At 47.8% G+C, this 18,580-nt stretch overlaps 1 protein-coding gene across 3 annotated transcripts in view; it reads right to left on the bottom strand.

Moving 5' to 3' along the window:
* Window positions 1-5,002: 5,002 nt before the first annotated feature.
* The window catches only part of FAM219A (family with sequence similarity 219 member A), a 96,384-nt gene continuing 82,806 nt past the window's right edge, over window positions 5,003-18,580 (bottom strand). For 2 of the 3 annotated variants that reach the window (XM_042028712.1, XM_042028714.1), the window contains exons 4-6: window positions 15,736-15,816; window positions 15,351-15,405; window positions 5,003-14,199 (exon numbers count right to left, since the gene is read on the bottom strand). In XM_042028712.1, the coding sequence (XP_041884646.1) occupies window positions 14,041-14,199; window positions 15,351-15,405; window positions 15,736-15,816 (295 nt within the window). In that variant the 3' untranslated portion in view covers window positions 5,003-14,040. The remainder of the gene's footprint in view (window positions 14,200-15,350; window positions 15,406-15,735; window positions 15,817-18,580) is intronic. The other variant, XM_042028713.1, reaches the window with a different exon arrangement.

The raw sequence follows: 18,580 nt of genomic DNA, 5'->3' as shown, positions 1-18,580 counted from the left end.
CAAGATCCCCACTCACCCAAAACCAGAGGACTGAGGATGGCATCACTGGCTCCTCTGCCCCTGCATCCAGGATGTCCACAGACATTCAAGCACTTTGCCTAGTGGGAGATGGGGAGAGTGCACTGGGACTGCCAGGAATGGGGCAAGCAGAGGTTGGGAAGGGACTTATAGGACTGTACCAATGTCCTACAGCTGGCAAGGCCTGTGAGGGCTGGATTTCATGGGCCAGAGGGGTACTCTGGTCGGTAGCATGCACTACTTCTGTCCTGCACAGTGGTGACGTCCCTCTCCATGCCCTCTGCTCACTCCCTCATTATAATGCACATGGTAATGAGGCTGCAGGAGATGAGCTGGTTTGCAGCAAGCTTTGCCTCAGTGCCAGTGACCTTCTTAGCCTGTGAGGGGAAAGCTGTGTCCCACAGACACCCTTTGAGTGGGGCCTCGGCTCAGGGATCCCTCCTCCTGCAAGGCCAGGGCTGGGAGGGAATTTTTGGTGCTCAGAACTCTCCCCAGCCCTTCACATGATCTCCCTGGTTTGGAAGGCCCAGCAGCTGGAACTCTTCTGAGCCTGGGGACTGTGTTGCAGCAGTTCTTAGAGCCACCCCATCATCACCATGTCACACAGCAGCCCTGGCATGAGCTCTGTCACTGCCTCAGTTTTCCTTCTCAGCAGATCTTGTGCCTGGTGCATTCTGAGACCTGCCCATGGACAGGGCCGACATGTCGGGGTCCCTCCCCTCCTGCCATGTGGTCCTGGGAGAGGGGCCCTGGGGGGGAGGCACGGGGTTTCCCTGCCCCCGGTCAGCCTCGTTCCCCATCGGTTGTTTTGCGTTCCCCTGCGTGGGCAAGGACCCTCGGGTCCTGTGATTGTAAGAGTTCCTCGGCAGATCCTCAGCCATGCGGCTGGAGAAACAAACATCTCTGAAACATCTATCAAGAATCGGTCCATAGATATTTCTTTTCCACGGGCCTCATTGATTGATACGCGTGTTACAGTATCCGCACTGTAACAAATGGTAGAGAAATGCTGGCAAGACACTGATCCCTAAGGACAGAAAATTCGTGAGTAAAAACCACTCTAGATCTCTCTCTTCTCACCTTGGTTTGGATATTCTCTCTGGACTATGGAAGAATTGTGGGAAATGTGGCTCTCTGAGCCACAGAAAGAAATGTATCTAGAAGTTAAAGGAATCCTTGAACAACAAAACAGAAAAGTATTTCTTTTATACTTCTCAAGACTTACTTTTTGATATTGATCCTCCTGGGACTATTCATGGGTGCTTTTGGTCTGAGATCTTGTGTGAGATAAAGGATCAAACAGAACAGGCACTGGTGACAGAACCTCTCCATGCATCCCTTGTAATCAGGGAAGCTCTTGAGGAGCATTTATATGGTCCCATTACCCCTAAAGCAGAGGATGGCCGTAATCCCGTGGCCGAGACTGCACGGCCGCCATCCCAGGAGCACATGACTGCAGCCGTGCCGGCGGAGGTGCCTGCTCTGGATGTGCCCAGCCCCCTCGGGAGCGCGCGCCTTACCGCGGACCCCATCCCTGTCTCGGGGTCCCCGGCCACGCGGCCGCGAGTGAGGGAGCGATGCCGCAGGCGCCACGGGTGCCTTGGGCCACGAGCAGCCAGGAACCGGGCTTCGGCGTGGCAGGCTGCTCTAAGCACACAGCTCGGAGAGCCCTGTGGAGGGAGAAGCGGCGGTTTCCACAGCGACACGAGAAGCCGCGCAGCGCCGAGCCGAAACAGGGCCGCTCTCAAAGCAGCGTGGAGTTTGCGGAGCGGAACCGCTCACAGGGCACAGAGCCAGCGGCGATGGCAACGTGGGGCCGCGCAGAGCCCAGACACGCGCCGGAGCAGCGCCGCTCGGAGAGCGCGGAGCAGCCGCAACACGGGGGCCCGGCCGAGATGTCGGAGTCGGCGAGGCAGCGGCCACGCGGGACCAGCAGCCACGACGAACACGCAAGCACGTGATAGGACAAGTTATAGCAATGAAAATCACAGGAACTGTGAAATGGTACAATGTAAAAAACAACTATGGGTTTATAACACGAGATGATACAGGGGAAGATCTATTCATCCATAGAACTGCCATTAAAAGGAATAACCCTGAAAATTACCTGCAAAGTGTAGGAGATGGGGAAGTTGTACAGTTTGATATAGTGCAAGGAAAGAAGGGTTTACAAGCAGCAAATGTTACTGGGCCTGGAGGTATTCCAGTCAAAGGCAGCCGTTATGCACAAAATTATAAACAATATCCATCCCAGCAATTTCCCTACTCACAGCCTACTTTCCCCTTTTACCCTATACCCAATATGAACCCCTTCCTAAGTTTACCCCATCCCCAGTTTATTCCTAATCCGTTTTTCACCCCATGGCTTCCCCATACAATTCCCTTTCCCTACAACTTGTAGGGAGGGAAGAAATTAACTATTTTTGTTTAGCGTTCCAACAGGCACAAATGGAAGAAACCCTCTCATGCCTCAGTTTCCCCACAAAGCATGCCCGGAGAGTCCTGTCTCCTTTCTGTCAGCCTTAAGATGTTCCAGAGAATCTGTTTGGACATTTAAAGACTCAGGAGGGTGGCTTGTTTTGAAGCTGTTCTTGTTATGTTTATCCAGTTGTTTTCAATGTTAAGTTTTAAATCTCTTTTTGTTAAAAATAAATGGGTGAAATGTTGGGGCCCTCCCCTTGCCATGGGGTCCCGGGAGAAGGGCCCTGGGGGGAGGCACAGGGTTTCCCTGCCCCTGCTCAGCCTCGTTCCCATTGGTTGTTTTGTGTTCCCCTGCGTGGGCAAGGACCCTGGGGTCCTGTGATTGAGCAGTTCCTCGGCAGAGCCCCGGCCATGCGGCTGGAGAAATAAACATCTCTCTGAAACATCTATCAAGAATTGGTCCATATATAGTTCTTTTCCACAGGCCTCGTTGTTTGATATGTGTGTTGCAGTTTCCCCACTGTAACACCGACATGTGAGAATTTCTGCTGGTGATTGCCAGCTCTGAGAGCCCAAAGCCACTGCAGGATGCAGCTCCAGGGGACAAATCAGTGAGCACATACCATGGGCTGTCTAACACTTTCCTGATCAGGGAGCATGACAGCCCCTCACTAGAGATACAGCGAGGCATCCTCTGAGTCCTTGTGCCACCCTCCTGCATCTGCAACTGGGTAGGTGAAGAAACCCCAAAGTTCCTCCTCCTGCAGCATTTATCTGTGTTACAAACTTGTCCTCTTTCCAGAGCTCCTGTGGAGCCTGCTCTTGGATGGACTGTTTGACAGAGCACCATGAGCAGTCAGAGCTGGTGCAAGTGCTGATGAGGGTCCTGTGTTTTTTAGAGAAGAGGAACATGCAGCCTGCTGGAACAGGTGTAGGTGTGGGTGTGGGCACTTGCATCCCAGGGTGAGGCTTATGTGATCAGTGATGCCATAGAATGGCAGCAGTGAAATTTGGTGGCTTGCTGTCAATCCCATAACCATGCTCCCAGAATGCAATTCCTGCCTACATCCCTCCTGGGCTGTACCCTCCTGGCTTTGTCTTGGCTCCCAGCTCCCTCCCCTCCTGCGGGCAGCTACCTTAACAGTGGTAGGAAATAGTTTCAGCTGGTCCTAGTCAGGATGATTTTATTTTGGTAGGTGCAGGAGCAGTGATTGTGGCTTTTCCAACCCCTTTCTCCTGTATTTCCTTGGAAATCCTATAGCAATCCAGCTGCAGGCACAGAGCCCCACACCAGTGCAGCCAATGCCTGTTGCACAGCACCAGCACAGCTGCTCCAGCCTGATGAGGTATCCAGGGAAATTATTGCCTGCTCTGCCTCCCCTTTTTAATTAAAAGCTGGATTTGGGTGATCCTGTGTGGCTTGTTTGCTGTTCCATCCCGAGTAATGGGCTCTGCAGTCAGAGTGAGCAGTCGTCCATCTCAGTGCAGAGGCAGCTGGGTCATGCCAGAGTGGGAGTTGCATGAACTGGGTTTGCTTTCTCCAAAGCTGGGGAGTTGAGCAGAGATGCCCCTGCAGGGATGGGGACAAGCCAAGCCCTGCTCGGGGTCTGGTCTGTAACACAGTGCCAACTCAGAGCCCTGCTGTGCTCCTGCTTCCAGCCCTGCTGCTGCTTCATTTTGGCAGATCCATGGGTGCAGCCCCACACCCATCTTGGCAGGGCAGGTGACAACCTGTGCCCCTGAAGGGCTGCAGAACGCTGCTTGGTTTGCTGCTGGACAGCCTGGGACACTTGAGTGGCTCTCAGCAAAAGTGATTATTGTGCCCTTAGAAAAGAAGAAAACAAGCTGCCCTTGATTTTCACAACCCACTGGTCTCTTTTGAGCCAGGTTTAGGCTCTCCATCAGCCCCATTCCCTCCAGGGAGTCACTGGAAGGCTGGAAGTGGAGGGTGGATACTGCAGTGCCTATCCCTGCCCCAGCTCCCTGGCTTTGGAGAACCCTAGGGCACAGCTCTGGGGAGCACCACTCTGTGGAGAGGTGGAGTCCAAGCCTCTCTTGTGAGGGTACTAATCCTGTACCAGATTTATTGCCAGCATGAGCCACTGGCCTCCATGGCTTGTCCTCTGTCCCTGGTGGCCCACAGGTTTTCCAGCTGCTGGCATTGGACTTTAAAATCAGGGCTTGGCTCCTGTGCCAACAGCTTTGAGGAGCAGAACAGCTGCAAGGCAGAAGAAAAGGTTATTTCACCCATTGGTGTTGTACAGTTAGAGCAGTTCTTTCTGCTTCTCGCAGGCCAGATGCAGGGGCTGGGTCCAGCCTTGTGTGCCTTCCTGCTGCCTTGGGGACTCATGTTTCCCAAACGCTGGGGGCCAGTCTTGGAATATTTACCTCTGCCATTCACACAGCTCACAGCAGCCGCTGTTTCTGGCAGCCAGCAGGCCATGGTGTGAAGGCTGCACCCCTGGTTGCAGTACCTGTGACTGCTGGGGGCTCAGAGGAGCTGGTGAAGTCCACACCCCCTTGCCCTGATTTGCTCCAGTGAAAAAAAAGGCTGTCAGGCTGGTTTTCATATGTATGCTTTTTAATATCATTAATTCCGTTACACTACACACAACCAGTAACAATGATAAATACTGCAATGGAAGTGTTAAAAAAAAAATTATATACTTTTTTCATGTTTTTGAAAAAAACCCCCACATTTTAAAATAAATTAATGCATAAAACTGATGGTAGAAAAGAGAAAACCCAAAACAAACCATAACACAACTGATCTGTTTAAGGCAATACTCTACACAGACAGGAACAAAAGTACAACAGTGTGCTACATGATCTGAATGGGAAAAAAAGAAAAGAAAAGAAAACCCATACAAGATGCAGATTGATGCTTTGGGAATGAAAAAACTCCCAAAACCAGATAAAAAAAACAATGGCCAAGTTAAGTGCAGCATTAATACACTCTGCATGTCAAATGATTAGCAGGTTCCTAACAAGGACTAAGGTCAAGCTACAACAAATTTATCTTCCTAATTAAAAGGTTATTCAGGTCAAACCCTACATTTAACTCTATTTGCGTTTGGCTGTTTCAGCTATATTTCACTATATGCAAGGACAGCCAGAAATTCATCTCCTGCTCTTGAGATTAACACAAAGGTCGGGAGGTCTCCCATCCTGAAATGTATTTCCATTAAATAAATCCAAAAAGGATCTTGCTTTTGGTGACCCTGAAATGCCTCTCACCACCCCTTCCCCTGGGGTGCCAGGCACCACACAGGGAATGGAGAGCTAGAAGGCATTTGCTTAGGTTGATTTTTTTCCATGCTGAGGACACAAAATGGAAGTGCAGATTTGATCCGGACCAGGAGGAGTGCTGTTTCTCTGTCTGCCAGAAGTGTCCATCTGGAGCCTGCTGAAAGTACTTTGCCAGCGTGGAAGAAACCTGTCCTGTACCCAGGCTCTGAATACAGGCAGGACATTTGCTATTAAGGTTGGTGCAAAGCTCCACACCTGCCTGGGCAGCCAATGAACCCCAATTATTAATGCAGCCCAGAACTTGGCCACTGGAAGATGGACAATAATTGTAATGCCAAAAAATCCCCCTCTCCCTCAAAAAAGAAAAGAAAAGGGACAGTAGCCACTTTCTGCCAACTTCCTCGGGTGGATCCCCATCAGCTGCCACCCATTCAAGATCGGCAGTGCCAGATCTCACTAGCAATGACCCAGTATATTCCCAGTAAGGTGCATGTCTGCAAGGTGCTGCTGGGGGCAAAGAAACTTCTTGGGACATGATTAGAGCCTCCTGTACTGCCCTGCTAGAGTGCGTGGGAAGGAAGCCATGGTACACAAGGAAAGAAACCCAACTGGAATCACTAGATTTGTGATGACCAATAACTGTCTGGGTTGCCTTGGGTTTGGGTGGGAAAGGGGGATGCAGAACTGGGCTGAGAATCACTTTGGTGCAACTGCCTCTGATGCTCATCACTAGTGCATGGGGGCAGGGGGAGGAAAGGCGACGGCTGCTTTGAGAAAAGGGGAGTGGAAGGAGGACGTGTGTGCAATATAACAAGGCTTGCGATTCTAGGACTAACCACTGGACACGGATACCGAAGATTACCTGTGAAAACTAGCTATCCTTCTACTGCTGCTGCTCCTTCCCCAACTTCCTGGTCTGATTCTCCTTCAGTTTGGGAAGCCATGGCTGTTTGGCATGATGGCCAGCGCTGACCCTCCCACCCCAGTCCTCGCTCAGCTCATGGGGTGACTCTGCTACAGGTTGGACAATGAGGTCTGGAAATCACGTCAGGCATAGACCGGCTCTGCGTGCCAGCCAGCACCTGCTTTCAGACCCTTCAGAAACCTATTTAAATGGCAGCTCATCTCCCTTATTAAACTGAAGGTTTAATAACCTCTGTGGAAGGAGTAAAAATGGTTTAAAAAGTGCAAAAAGGGGAGGGGAAAAACCCAGCTTTCTGAATTGTCTCCCCTGCAAAGACTTATCCTACACCAGAGTCTTTCTCTTGTCAGAACTACAGTCCCACCAGTGTCTCAGTGCCCTGCCCCAGTGCATCAGGAGCAGAACCAACAGGCTCTCCACCAGGGCCTCTGCTGCAGGACTCCAACCCACACTAGGAGCATGTGGGCTGGCAGGTCTGGGACCCAGTCTGCAGACCTGGACCCACAGCACTGAGGCCAGGAGGGTGAAGGCATCCGGCTTGGTGGGCTGGATCTCACCAGGTTTTGCACAAACCTGGTGAATCCTCAGCCCCACAGCCTTCATGTGGGTGAAGAGAAATCCCAGCCTCCTACCTGACTCTCATCCCATCACATTCACTGACCTACAGCTGGCCTGACTTTTGCTTGGGGTTTGTCTTAGGACAGAAGCAGCCACACACTGAACACAGCTGCTACTGCAGCTTCTCCATGCAAAGAAACTGAACAAACAAATCTGTGAACTGGGGATGGATATGAAGGTCTGTCATGAAGAGTCCTTGCCCAAGTTTTTCAGCTCTTTCTGTGTGTCTGTATTATATCTCTCAACAAACTGTGTCTCCCAAATCATGGAAGCTTGAGGAAGGTGGGTAACAAATGGAGTTGCAGCTTATTTAGGTTGCAGAAGCAAGAAGGCAGTGTGTGTGAACAGGAGTGCTTCCCAGAGAGCGCACCTGGGACAGCTGCATGGGCAGCTAGAGGAGAAGTGCTGCTCTGGGAGGGTAAATATCTCAGCAGCTATGGGACTTAGCATGGACTTTTAGTGGCCTTTTCCTGGTGCCTGCTGCTCTGCTTTCCAGTGACAGTGTGAGTCACATTTTAATAAGGTTTATTTTGTACCTTCCACTCCCTGATCCAGTTCCACCACCTGTATCACCATTTGTTATTATGGAAATGCCTCCACAGGCCAAGCACCATCAGTGAGGTGGGCACTTTCCAGAAGCAAATCCTTCTTTTGCTGGAGCAGCTTTTTAGAGAAAGTAAAAGGCTCCAAGTCACCACCAGTGGCAAATGGGTCTGTAAAGCAATGGGAGAAGCTGCTCTCCAGAAGCACCAGGGAAAGCTGCTACCTGTCCTGCTAATGTCTGTGCTGCTCTGTGACATGGCTTGCTGCATGCTTCTGTGGGCCATGGGGCTGTGCTCTGTGTCATCTCAGTCAGTCCCAGCCTTTGACTCCCTAGCAAGCTGTCAAAGTAGTGCTCAGCCAGGCAGCACTCAGCTGCTGTCATCCTGGGTCTGCCAGCAATGTCAAGTGGGGCAAAGGAAGGGATGGAGCTGTAATTTTTGGGAAGCAATGTGGCAGCTCAGCTGCATAATACAGGAAGTTAAAATATGGACCACAACCCCTGTGAGAAACCTCCACTGACCTTCTGTAGATAATCCCAGGCCACACCACCTCCCTCTGTGCTAAATTCCTGGCCCCTCTGCTTCAGGTCTTGTGTGGTTCTGTAACAAAGGTGGGTTTGTCTGATGAGATGTGGTTTGGAGCAATCTCTCTCACAGCTGAGCCTTGAAAGGAAGTGACAAGTATGCCTAGAGGTGAAAAGCAGCTTAAAATGAAGACCTTCCCATGCCTTCCCAGTTAGCCCTGTGGCACTGCTCCTCTATGCAGATGTTGCTTTTGAACAGGCAGCCCAAGCTTGCTGAGCCAAGCAGCAGCCAGGTGCCAAAGCCTATGGCATTCTAAGTAAATGGCAATACCCCAGGTGGGTTTGAAGTGAGAATGGAAAAGGAAAGGAGGAGCCCAGGCAGAACCACCAGTTTAAAGGCTAAGAGGATCATATGGTTGCTAAAAGCAAGAGCATGAAACTGCCATGGGAGTATCCCAAAAAATGAGCCTTGCAATCCTCTGTTCCCCTTCATCACTACTCGCCATCCCAAGTTGCACTTCCAAATTCCTTAATTCTGCTATCAGTGGATGGTGCTGTTGGGCCACCAAATCTTTGTACATGTTCCCTGTAGGAGCAGGCAAACTCAGAAGCCAGTTGTGCAAGAGTCAGCTGCCAAGTAACTGAGTAACATATCCTTGACAAACATCTTTCTCCAAAGATGTTTAACCTCTGTACTAACCTCCACCCCGCTGCCTTCTGGAATGTGTGAGCAACATCAGAAGAGGGTAAACAGAGGGAAAGAAGAGTAGTACTTTGAAAATAGGAATTAAATTTCTAGAGCATGGTATTTACATCCTGCTTGTAGATCTGTCCTATCAATGCTGCCTCTCACATTTGGCAATATCCATGCAGGGTGATGGTAGCACTTTAGGAAGGCAGGTTTCTCCCATGTGCTGCAGAAGGGAATGGACATCAAAAAGGGATGTGACTTGCCTGAGGTTAGAGCAAATACCAACAGCAGCAAGGACCCCTGATCTCATTTCTGTGCTCTAACAGTCCAGCAGACCCACCAGGGTTGTATCTGGCTGCAGCACCAGCTCAGGGACAGGGTGTTTCTGGTGTGTACATCTGAAAGCAAGATTTGCTCCCTGCTGGCATCAGCACTGCACTGAGACAGATCAACTCAGACAACTGGGATCTGCCCTAGGCCACGACAGCACTTGGCAATTTTTCTAGTTACTGCTTGTTTTCCTTTTCCTGTTTTCCATCTGTTGCCCAGCTGGGTCCTTCCTTTCTTCAAAAGCATCTTCATGTTTCTGTTGAGTCACACACAGGACACTGCATTTTCAAGCCTCCTGCAGTCTCCTGCACAGCCTGCAGGCCAGCCCAGGGTCAGACTGTGCATGGAAAGGAAAGGATTCTGCTCAGGATTGCAGACCCGTGTGTCAGCCAGCAAACTGCTGAACACAGTGGGTGCCTCCTTTTGGGACAAGCGCTGGTGAGACAAACCAGAAGGAGCTGAGTCCATCCTGTCCATGGGGAAGCTGTCTTGAAGCCCCTTTCAAAGTCCACACAGCAATGGTCACCTGCTTTTGCAGTTGCAATCTGCAGGCAGGACAGCCAGAAGAGCATAGCACACCCAGTGGCCAACCACACGTGTTAGGGACAGACAGGCAGCAATGTCAGACATCATCCAGTGGCTCTTCCAAGGGTTGACTTTAAGATGTGTCTGATAAGATATCAAATGAGCCTTCAGGATGGGCATCAGCCTCCTTTCAGCCGAAGTTTATTTACAAACACCAGAAAACGAGACATGACTATGCTATCTACAGACCCTCCTCAAGACTAGGACGATGTTCCTCCTCACAAAGACATCTGGAAATGTGGAGTTTGGAGACCAGAGAGATGGAACAGAGTGCTGAGACCCTGGAGTTCAAATCCACCTCACATTAAAGTATACTATCTGATATTTTATCAGATTAACATCTGATAAAAGAAAAGGATTTGCTTACACTTAGGTAATTTGGTGACTGACATTACATAAAATCCTAACAAAAACCCAGTCTGGCTTTATGAGGCATCAAATGCAAATTCCTTTGTGGAGGCACCAGCATCAATATCTTTACATCCTGTTTGCATGGTAATTTAGATAGACAGTGATGAAGCATTTCATACTCCATGGTGTTCCTCTCCTTGGTTCTCTGTACAACTTTGGATTGAAAATGTGGCCTGAGAGGGCCATCTTGTTTGGTGCCAAGACTGGGGGAAGGAACAATTTTCTTTCTTGCATGCCACCTGCATTTAGGAGAGCATCCAGCAGCTCTGTAGATTTTGTAAAAATGCTGCAACAGAGAGTCAGAGTCTGTGCTCTTTCCTTCTGCCTTCTCCTGGCCATGGTGGCAGAGACTGGTCTAAGGAGAGCAGTGCCAGAATAGCTATCTATCTACACACCTTCCCAGGAAATCACCACAGCATAACCTCCAACAAGGGCTGCTTGAGCAGAGAGGCTGGATCAGATGATCCCACTGTGGCCCCTTCCAGCCTTACCCATTCTGTGATGCTGAGGGCATAAGGAAAACCTGCTGGCTTAAGCAAAGGTCTGAACATGAGACCAAACAGCCTCATCTGTAGTTGATACATACCAATGGGCAGTCCTGAAAATTCCATAATGAGCCAACAAACATGCTTCATGGTAATAATCTGCTGAAGGGGCTGCAGTTCAGAATGGTTAGTGTTCAGTTTTCTATGACAGCCACATGTGCATTGCCTTAAGCCACTCAGCCTTTCTGGTAACGACCCTACACAGGTAACTACTTTTCCCCACCCTTTCTACATTATTCCCCTAATAAAATATATGAACACAAAGCATAGAGAGGAGAAGCCAAAAAATTGCCATTTTATGGTCCTGTACTGTCATGCCAAACCAACTATTTGTGCAACCAACTCCTTCTGCGCACAGGCAAAAACACTTGGGTTGTGCTTCAGTTTGTATTTGGAGGAAGCACCAGCTGTAACATTTGAATTCATCTCCCTCCTTCCCTAAAAGGTTGTGCTAGAAGCAGATGCACATCACAAAATGAAGAGGGCAGAAGACAGTTGGAGGCTTGGGGAATGCCTCAGGGCACATGGCAGGCAGAAACCAGCAACAGGGGCAATAAAAGGACTTGGTCATGGTGCCATGGGACAGTGGGTGTCATAGAATCACTCAGATTGGAAAAAGACCTTGAAGATCATAGAATCCAACTGTTAACCCAGCACTGTCAAGTCCACTAAGTGGAATTCTGTCCCTCAGAGGAGAGGTGTTAACCCTGGAGGATAACAGTGCCAGCAAGCACATTCTTAGACTGAACAGGATGGTGCTTGGTTATGGCTGGACCCAGCGACCTTAAGGGTGTTTTTCAACCTAGACGATGGCATGATTCTATGATAGCAGCATGATGGAGACCTTTGGGACGAGCAGTCCTCAGTGGCTGGCCCAGATGAAGAGATGGCTTCTTGGTCTAGCAGGCACTCCAAAATGCTCTGATCTCCTGAGCAAGGGCTGTGGGAAAGGCTGAGCGTGTGCAGCCTGGCTGGAAGGCACAGAGACTGACCCAGGAGGATAAATGTGATGAAGACATTCCATGGTACCAGTGCTGAACTGCAAAGTCCCTCTCCAGAAGAGTGAAGATTTAGAGAGCCTTGGTCATGTCCTATAGGATTTGGTTTGACCATGGTATTTCTATTAAGTTATAACTACATTACTCATTTTAAAAAAAAGACTCCTTAAGGAATGTTTTTCCCCTTTATCTTTCTCTCTATTCTCTACTTCCCTCACCTCCAGACAACTTGATAACCTCAACCTGAGTTGTATTTTGGAAATATTCCCCCTCAGCACTATCAGGTGGTGAGAAAATGAGAATTCACTTAAGGAACACTATACCTACAGGAGCTGGCAAGTTAACCATCACTTCTGCATGAAGAGGCAGAGATGCTCAGTAAACAACACCATTCAAGTCCTCTTTCTGTGGCCTGGAACCAGGGTGGCAGCGTGCTGTTTTAGGGAAAGGGGAGAAGCACAGCTTTAAAAGTTGTCAGTACTATCCAGTGAATAGTAAAGCCCAGGAATTTTGTGTGCCTGCTCTTTCACTCCCACTGTGGCTGGTATCAAGCTTTGCACTGCACAGAGTGAATCCCCAGGATGTTAAATAAATCTCCTGCTAATTATGAATAGGACTTCTTAAAGACTCAGCTCACTTCATACAGATTTCAGATGGGGGATCTGTCTGTTGTGGTGCAGCTCAGGCTCTGCTTTGTGACTCAGGAATTCAGAACTGCCCTCATTTTTTTCCTTTCCCAGGCTACAAAGCAGGTGATGACCCAAGGCAGGTGGTCCTTCCTCCTGAAAGGCCAGGAAAACACAAGAATTGTGCCTGTGGCAAAAGATTTCAACACTGAGAAAAATGCCAGCCCATCCCTTGCATATGCTGAAGCCAGCAGTGTAAGACTGGCCAGTGAGAGGACATGTTTCCTAATTCCGGAAGTGATTCTGCATTAAAAACAATCTGCTGGTGAACTGGCAGCTCCACCCAGCAACCTAATGTAACAGGTTCCCTAACTTTTCACCAAATAAAACACAACTACTCCTGACAAGGGACAGCTGTAACATAGACCACATCTGGCTCACAAGTGGGCAGATAGGGGGTGAACAGCAGTTTCCTGTCATGGGCATCTTTCAGCTGAAGCTGTTCATAAGTCTGCTGTTGCTGAAAATTTCTCTCAAGTCTGACCCCACTGCACTGATGACTTCAGCATTAATGAGTCTCTTCCACAGGCAGCCAGAGACACAGTGTCAAGAGAATATCAAGAGTCAAGCATTGTTAAAATGTGCTTTCTCCAACTAGCTTTTCCAGCACTGTCATTCAGGCTGTACATCTCTAGTCCTGACTTATGCAGGATTCACTTCTTCTCAGTTGAACAAAGTTTAAGATTTTTGGAAAGAGATGGGTTGCCCAGGGTTTAAATACAGGCTGAAGTCAGAATACGTGACTGAACTGAACTCACGAGTATGGTTGGTATTCCCGGGCAAGGAGCAAATCCCTGAAGTGCATGGATGGATTGCAGATCGAATCTGATGTGTTTGGTGGTAATTTAATGTGGTGCTAAGAGTAGATTGCATTGGCTATGTGACACAACAGCTCTAGCTAGTACTGACTCACAGTGAAATGTCACCTGTTCGTCCCTTTTGCAAGTGAATGAATTGTGTCATGCTAGTCCTGGCTAGCCTTGCCATAAGAAAGGATGCCCTGATCCGTCCCCATTCCTGTGCCCCAGTTATAGTATCATTTTGGTTATGCAAATGAAACAGGTTTAGTGAATGAATTAAGAACTGACTTCCTCTCATTGGTAAAACACTTTGATACCTCCAACTTGCCCTTATCTTGCAGATGGATTGGTTTCAGTGGGCAGGATTACCTGAAGTCCCGACTGACCTTTCCCATTCTGAAAAAAAGACACTTTACAAAATATCCCCAGTGCCTAAACAAACCAAGGAGGTATCTCTGGACCCCTCTGCATTCGCTCTCCAGATCAGTCAGTTCTGCCAGGCACTGCCTGGCACTTTGAGCAACTTGTCTTTTGTTTTACCATAGCTTAAAATAAGTTATCAACCAATCATAAAATGAATTTTTTGGTTTCTCCTGGCTCCATGAACACAAAGAGGTGCACGTCCTACCATAGGAGGAAGCAATGGCTGTTAAGTTTTACAGTTATAGTGGAAAGCACTGATCACAGCCTGCCGGCCTCACTACTGGATGTGACAGGCGGTGGAGGAGGTGGCTTGGCAACACATGCAGGTGGGGTTGACCGATTTAGGGGGGATTAAGTCGAGGTCCTCGTCGTCTGGGATCTCATCTAACCGGTACCCATCCTTTAGCAGCTGGATGTTCAAGTCTTGGTTGATCTGCTACAGACAAAGAGACAAACAGTCAAACACTTGGGACTTCTTACTTCTGGTGGTCAGAAGAGAAGAAGGTCCCCTGTTCTGGAATGTATTTCCCCATCATCAACAGTGCCCCACTAATGAAACAGTCCTAGTTTTTGACCTCAGGGTACTAGCTTCTTCCAGAATAGGAGTATCTAGAGTGAGGTACATTATATTTGGTACATTATTTTTTTCTGGAATAATTTTTTCCTGACAACAAGCCCTCAGTTAAAGTAATGTAATAATAGTATTTACTGTCAGATGGGCAGTCTCCTCTCTCAGTCTGGGCCACACTATAGCAGTTAAAAGATGGTAAAGTTTGGCTGTGTAATCTCAGATTCAAGTGCTGCCCGAACCGGGTCTATGTAAACAACCCTTCATCAGGGCACAGAAACAGCTCAGATCATCTGATACAGTCACTGCTCTTGGCTGTTTCCCAGGGTTTCAGAGGTATTTTATCCAAGGAAGAGATAAAAGTTCTGAGCAGTTTGTGGGCAGAATGGCTGCTCAGCACCCTGGATGCAAAATCCTGCAGAAGCAGTAGCCAGAGGCTGAGCAACAAATTCATGAGAGTTCGGGAATATAATCAGAAACAATGCAGAAGGACTAACAAGACTGAGCTTCCTGCCTTTTCTCTTTGAAAGGGCAAGAGTTCATATCTGCAAGTCCTCTCTGGAATTTCTGCTTGCTCCAAGTAAACACACACTGGATGACCCTGACCACTTCAATAACTGGAAATCACAGCACACCCTCAGATCCTTTATTTGTGTCCTTGGCATGCATACAGTTGCTGAGCTGCCATGGCAGACAAGACGATGCTTTTGCACCTCATGGATCACTGCAAGACTAAGCAAAATGAGAGAAAGTTTGAGTGAAACCAAAGGTAGCTGTGAAAACTGCTGATGGGCAGATCTCTGTGCCATGGCAGTGAGGATATGGAGCCAACTGGATCACCAGGGAAGAAAGCAACATGACACAATTTCTGCCATGGCCCCTTCCAGAGTCACAGAGTCTATACCACTACTAATTTTGTTGTGTTGCCATTTCTGCCTGTGCAAGGCCCCTCTGAGCCATTTCTGGCCGCTCTGTTATTCACATTCGTGGCAAGGATGGCAGGAGAGAGTATAACTCACCTCAGCAGATGAGTATCCCGAGGAGGAATATCTGGACATATCAAAGTCATCATCACTGCAGGGAAGTACAAGATACAGCAAAGAAGGAATTGGTTAGATGAGACCTGTATTCCCCACTTAGTCCTATCTTTCTTGTGCCATGAAACTGTTCTTGAGGCACAGAGAAGTTACATCAAGGAATCCTGTAGAGAAGCTTTCATCTGTGACCCTCAGATCTTTCTATCACAGTGCCCTCTACTCACAGCTCCTCTCACTTGTTCTCACACTGAGACCCATTACAGCACAGGTCAGAGGGAACAGTGGAGGGAAGAGTGTGAGTGCTGCCCTCTGGCATGAAAACTTGCTTAGGCTGTCATGTATATCATCTTTTTAACCTTTTGCATACCTGTCTGTATCCAGGGCTACCAGGGGCTTTTCATCGGGACTCTGGTCTAGCGACGAGTAGCCCTTATTGGGAACGACGAGCCTGAAATAATTAAATGTTGTCCATTAACCACACAGTAAAGCTCAGCAGCACACACTGCCTAGGGTAAAGCTGTATGATAGTTGGCTTTCCCCATTTCACTTCTTTGCAAGCCCTCACTTATTGATGAAGATGTTTAAATGGGTGCAATTCAGAGGGAGCGAGCTGTGTCTCTGGGTAGCCTACAGTAGTTTCACAGGGATAAACACTGGGCAGGCTTTGGGAACATACTCCCCCTGGAAGAAAAAAAAAATTGGGACACTCTGCACTTCATTCTGGTGAACCTGTCTGGCTAGGACTGCTTGTCGTATCAGATTGCTCATTTTTGTGTTGCCTTTTTTTTCCTGGCAAGGGTACCTGACACTAGCAGTAAGTACACAGGAGAAGGAGTACACAGGGGAAGGCAGAGGCTCAGCGATCCCACTGTTCTGCTATTGGAGATCAGGAATATGATGTGGTGTCTCTTTCTGAGTCCCTATCCAGGACCCTGGCAACACAACACTTCTTGAGATCTCAGTCCTAAATTTAGTTATATTAGAAATATGAGCCGGTGTGCCCAGCATAAGAGACCAGTCAGACCAGCACGTTTTGAACTCCATTTTTTTTGTGATGACTTTCACTTAATCAGAAATGTTACAAAGGCTGTAGGATGACTCTGCACCTTTAATTGCCTGGGAGAGTTTGTGAAATGGAATGTAGGCTTCAGAACTTCTAGGATAAGGAAAATGTGTTAATACAATGGTTTCTTGTTCACATCAGAGTTCTTTCATCCAAAAAAACTGCAAAACTACTTTGGTTCACATTTAAATTAAGATTAACTAAACCAAGCAAATGGAGTAAGATTCTTTGTTCAGCAGGTAGGAACCATAAGAGTGACAAAAATCTTCTCATTCAATGAGATAACTCAGGTTTTCTTCCAAGCGGTCTTTAACAACACACCATGATGCACAATGATGCTTCACTAAGAGTGTAAGAAATGAAAATCCAAAGATGATAATCCATGTCATCTGTGCTCCCAACTCTCTAACTGCCCGAAATGTTTTTCTGCTTCTGTGCAGAAAATTGCAGCAAGCCATTAATAATTTTAGAAATAAGAACTCCTGGCAAGCACTGCCAGTGGGCAGGCTCAGGGAGAGTAAGATACATCAAATCCTATAACAAAGCAGATACATAGGTTCACAATTAGTCATATTTTCTTACTGTGTCAATTGAAACATAAATAAGTTAATTTAAAACCTAATGCAGAATTTCCAAAGTGCTGCACCAGGGGACTGGAGAAAATGGGATCTACTTGCAAAATTCAGTAGCCCTTCTCGCAGAAAGGGGACAGTCCTTCTGCTCCTGAGGTATGTAGGCAGGAACTCAAGAAGCAAAGATGTCTGGAACTGAACCTGAGATTTGGCAGCACAAGTTTGCCCATACAGATATCAGAAATACTGACTCCCATTTTCACTCTCCAGTTTCCAGTCCCTGCTCCATATATACTCATTGACAGTTGTGATTAAATCATCAGTGAACAAAGCACTCTCAGAGGATTTAGGAGGAGAATGCTGTGGTGATATTTACTTGATGAAAAAATCCCACTACATCTTCTTCTTGAGAAATGCCTTTTTTCTAAATAATAAAAATCTTCAATTTAACTGTAACAGGCAAAAATTGTTATAGTGTCTCTGCCCCTGATTTAAGTCTTTCCCTCACATCCTGATGGTCCTTACTTTCACTTCCCACTGTCCTTGGAATAAAGTTGGGTAGCAGTGGTAGCTGCTTTCATCTGCAGCTGTCCCAGTATGAGCTCCTTGTCTTTGTGTTTTTGCTCACTTGAAGCAACACAAGTTGGAACACAAATTCCAAGTTTAGGTCATCCTGAGTGGACTGTAGTACCATCCAGCCATGTCCAAGTGTGTGGATGGTGTTGTGGCCTCCGTGCTCATAGGAAGAGTGCAGAATCAGCCCTACCTTGTTCACATTTAATTTGCTTTTACAGAGACTGAGAGTGTTATAGATCCAATTACTCTCACCTGTAAGGCTGGCTGCACCCTTGTCCCAGAAGAGGACTGAATGGTGAAGGCAACCTTGTACTTGTACTAGAGGCTGGATGTCAGAAATCCACAGGGATAATACAGAATAACAGAGGCCTTGGGGAAGAAGGACAAGGTGGAATAGAGACTAGGAGAGGCAAAGCACAAAGGAAAATGTATTTGATGAGAAGAGCAGAACTGTCAAAAAGGGGAAAATGGCTTTAGCTTATTCTCCTGCAGAGACCTGAGGAAGCCAACAGTTCAGACTTAAATCATAACCTGCAAGTTTTGCAGTGTATCCTCCTGGACTATATCCCATTATACTGCAACCATTACCCTGTGAAAAGCTGCTTGAACGAGCTTGTGGCATTTCTGCCTTGCTGGTGTTGCCCTGTCTGTGGCAAGACAGACTGAACCATTCAGAGGTGTTCAGATGTCCTTAAGTGAAAAGAAACTGAGCTGGCTGTTTGAAATCTTTTGTCAGTAGGTGTCACTGCTCTGCTCTTTCCATCGGCAGCTTGGAAATAACAACCACTCCATGGAAAATGCACTCATGTTATAGGTAGATACCTCTATTTATCCCATCTTCTCTCCTTTATTATCTTCCTCCACTGATTTCTGTGTTTCTAAACCTCTCAAGCAGCAAATCTGCTACCATTCCTCTCAGGATGCTAGCTTGCAGCCTACTGCCAAAAGAAAACAAGTTTTTTCAGCATGTACTTGGAAGATAAGGAGGAACAGTGGGCCTG

The sequence above is a fragment of the Corvus kubaryi genome, unplaced genomic scaffold (assembly GCF_017639235.1).
Source record: "Corvus kubaryi isolate FWS band 111438036 unplaced genomic scaffold, C.kubaryi_AGA036_p1.0 37308, whole genome shotgun sequence".
NCBI lineage: Eukaryota > Metazoa > Chordata > Aves > Passeriformes > Corvidae > Corvus > Corvus kubaryi.
This window is presented reverse-complemented; position numbering and strand designations above follow the sequence as displayed.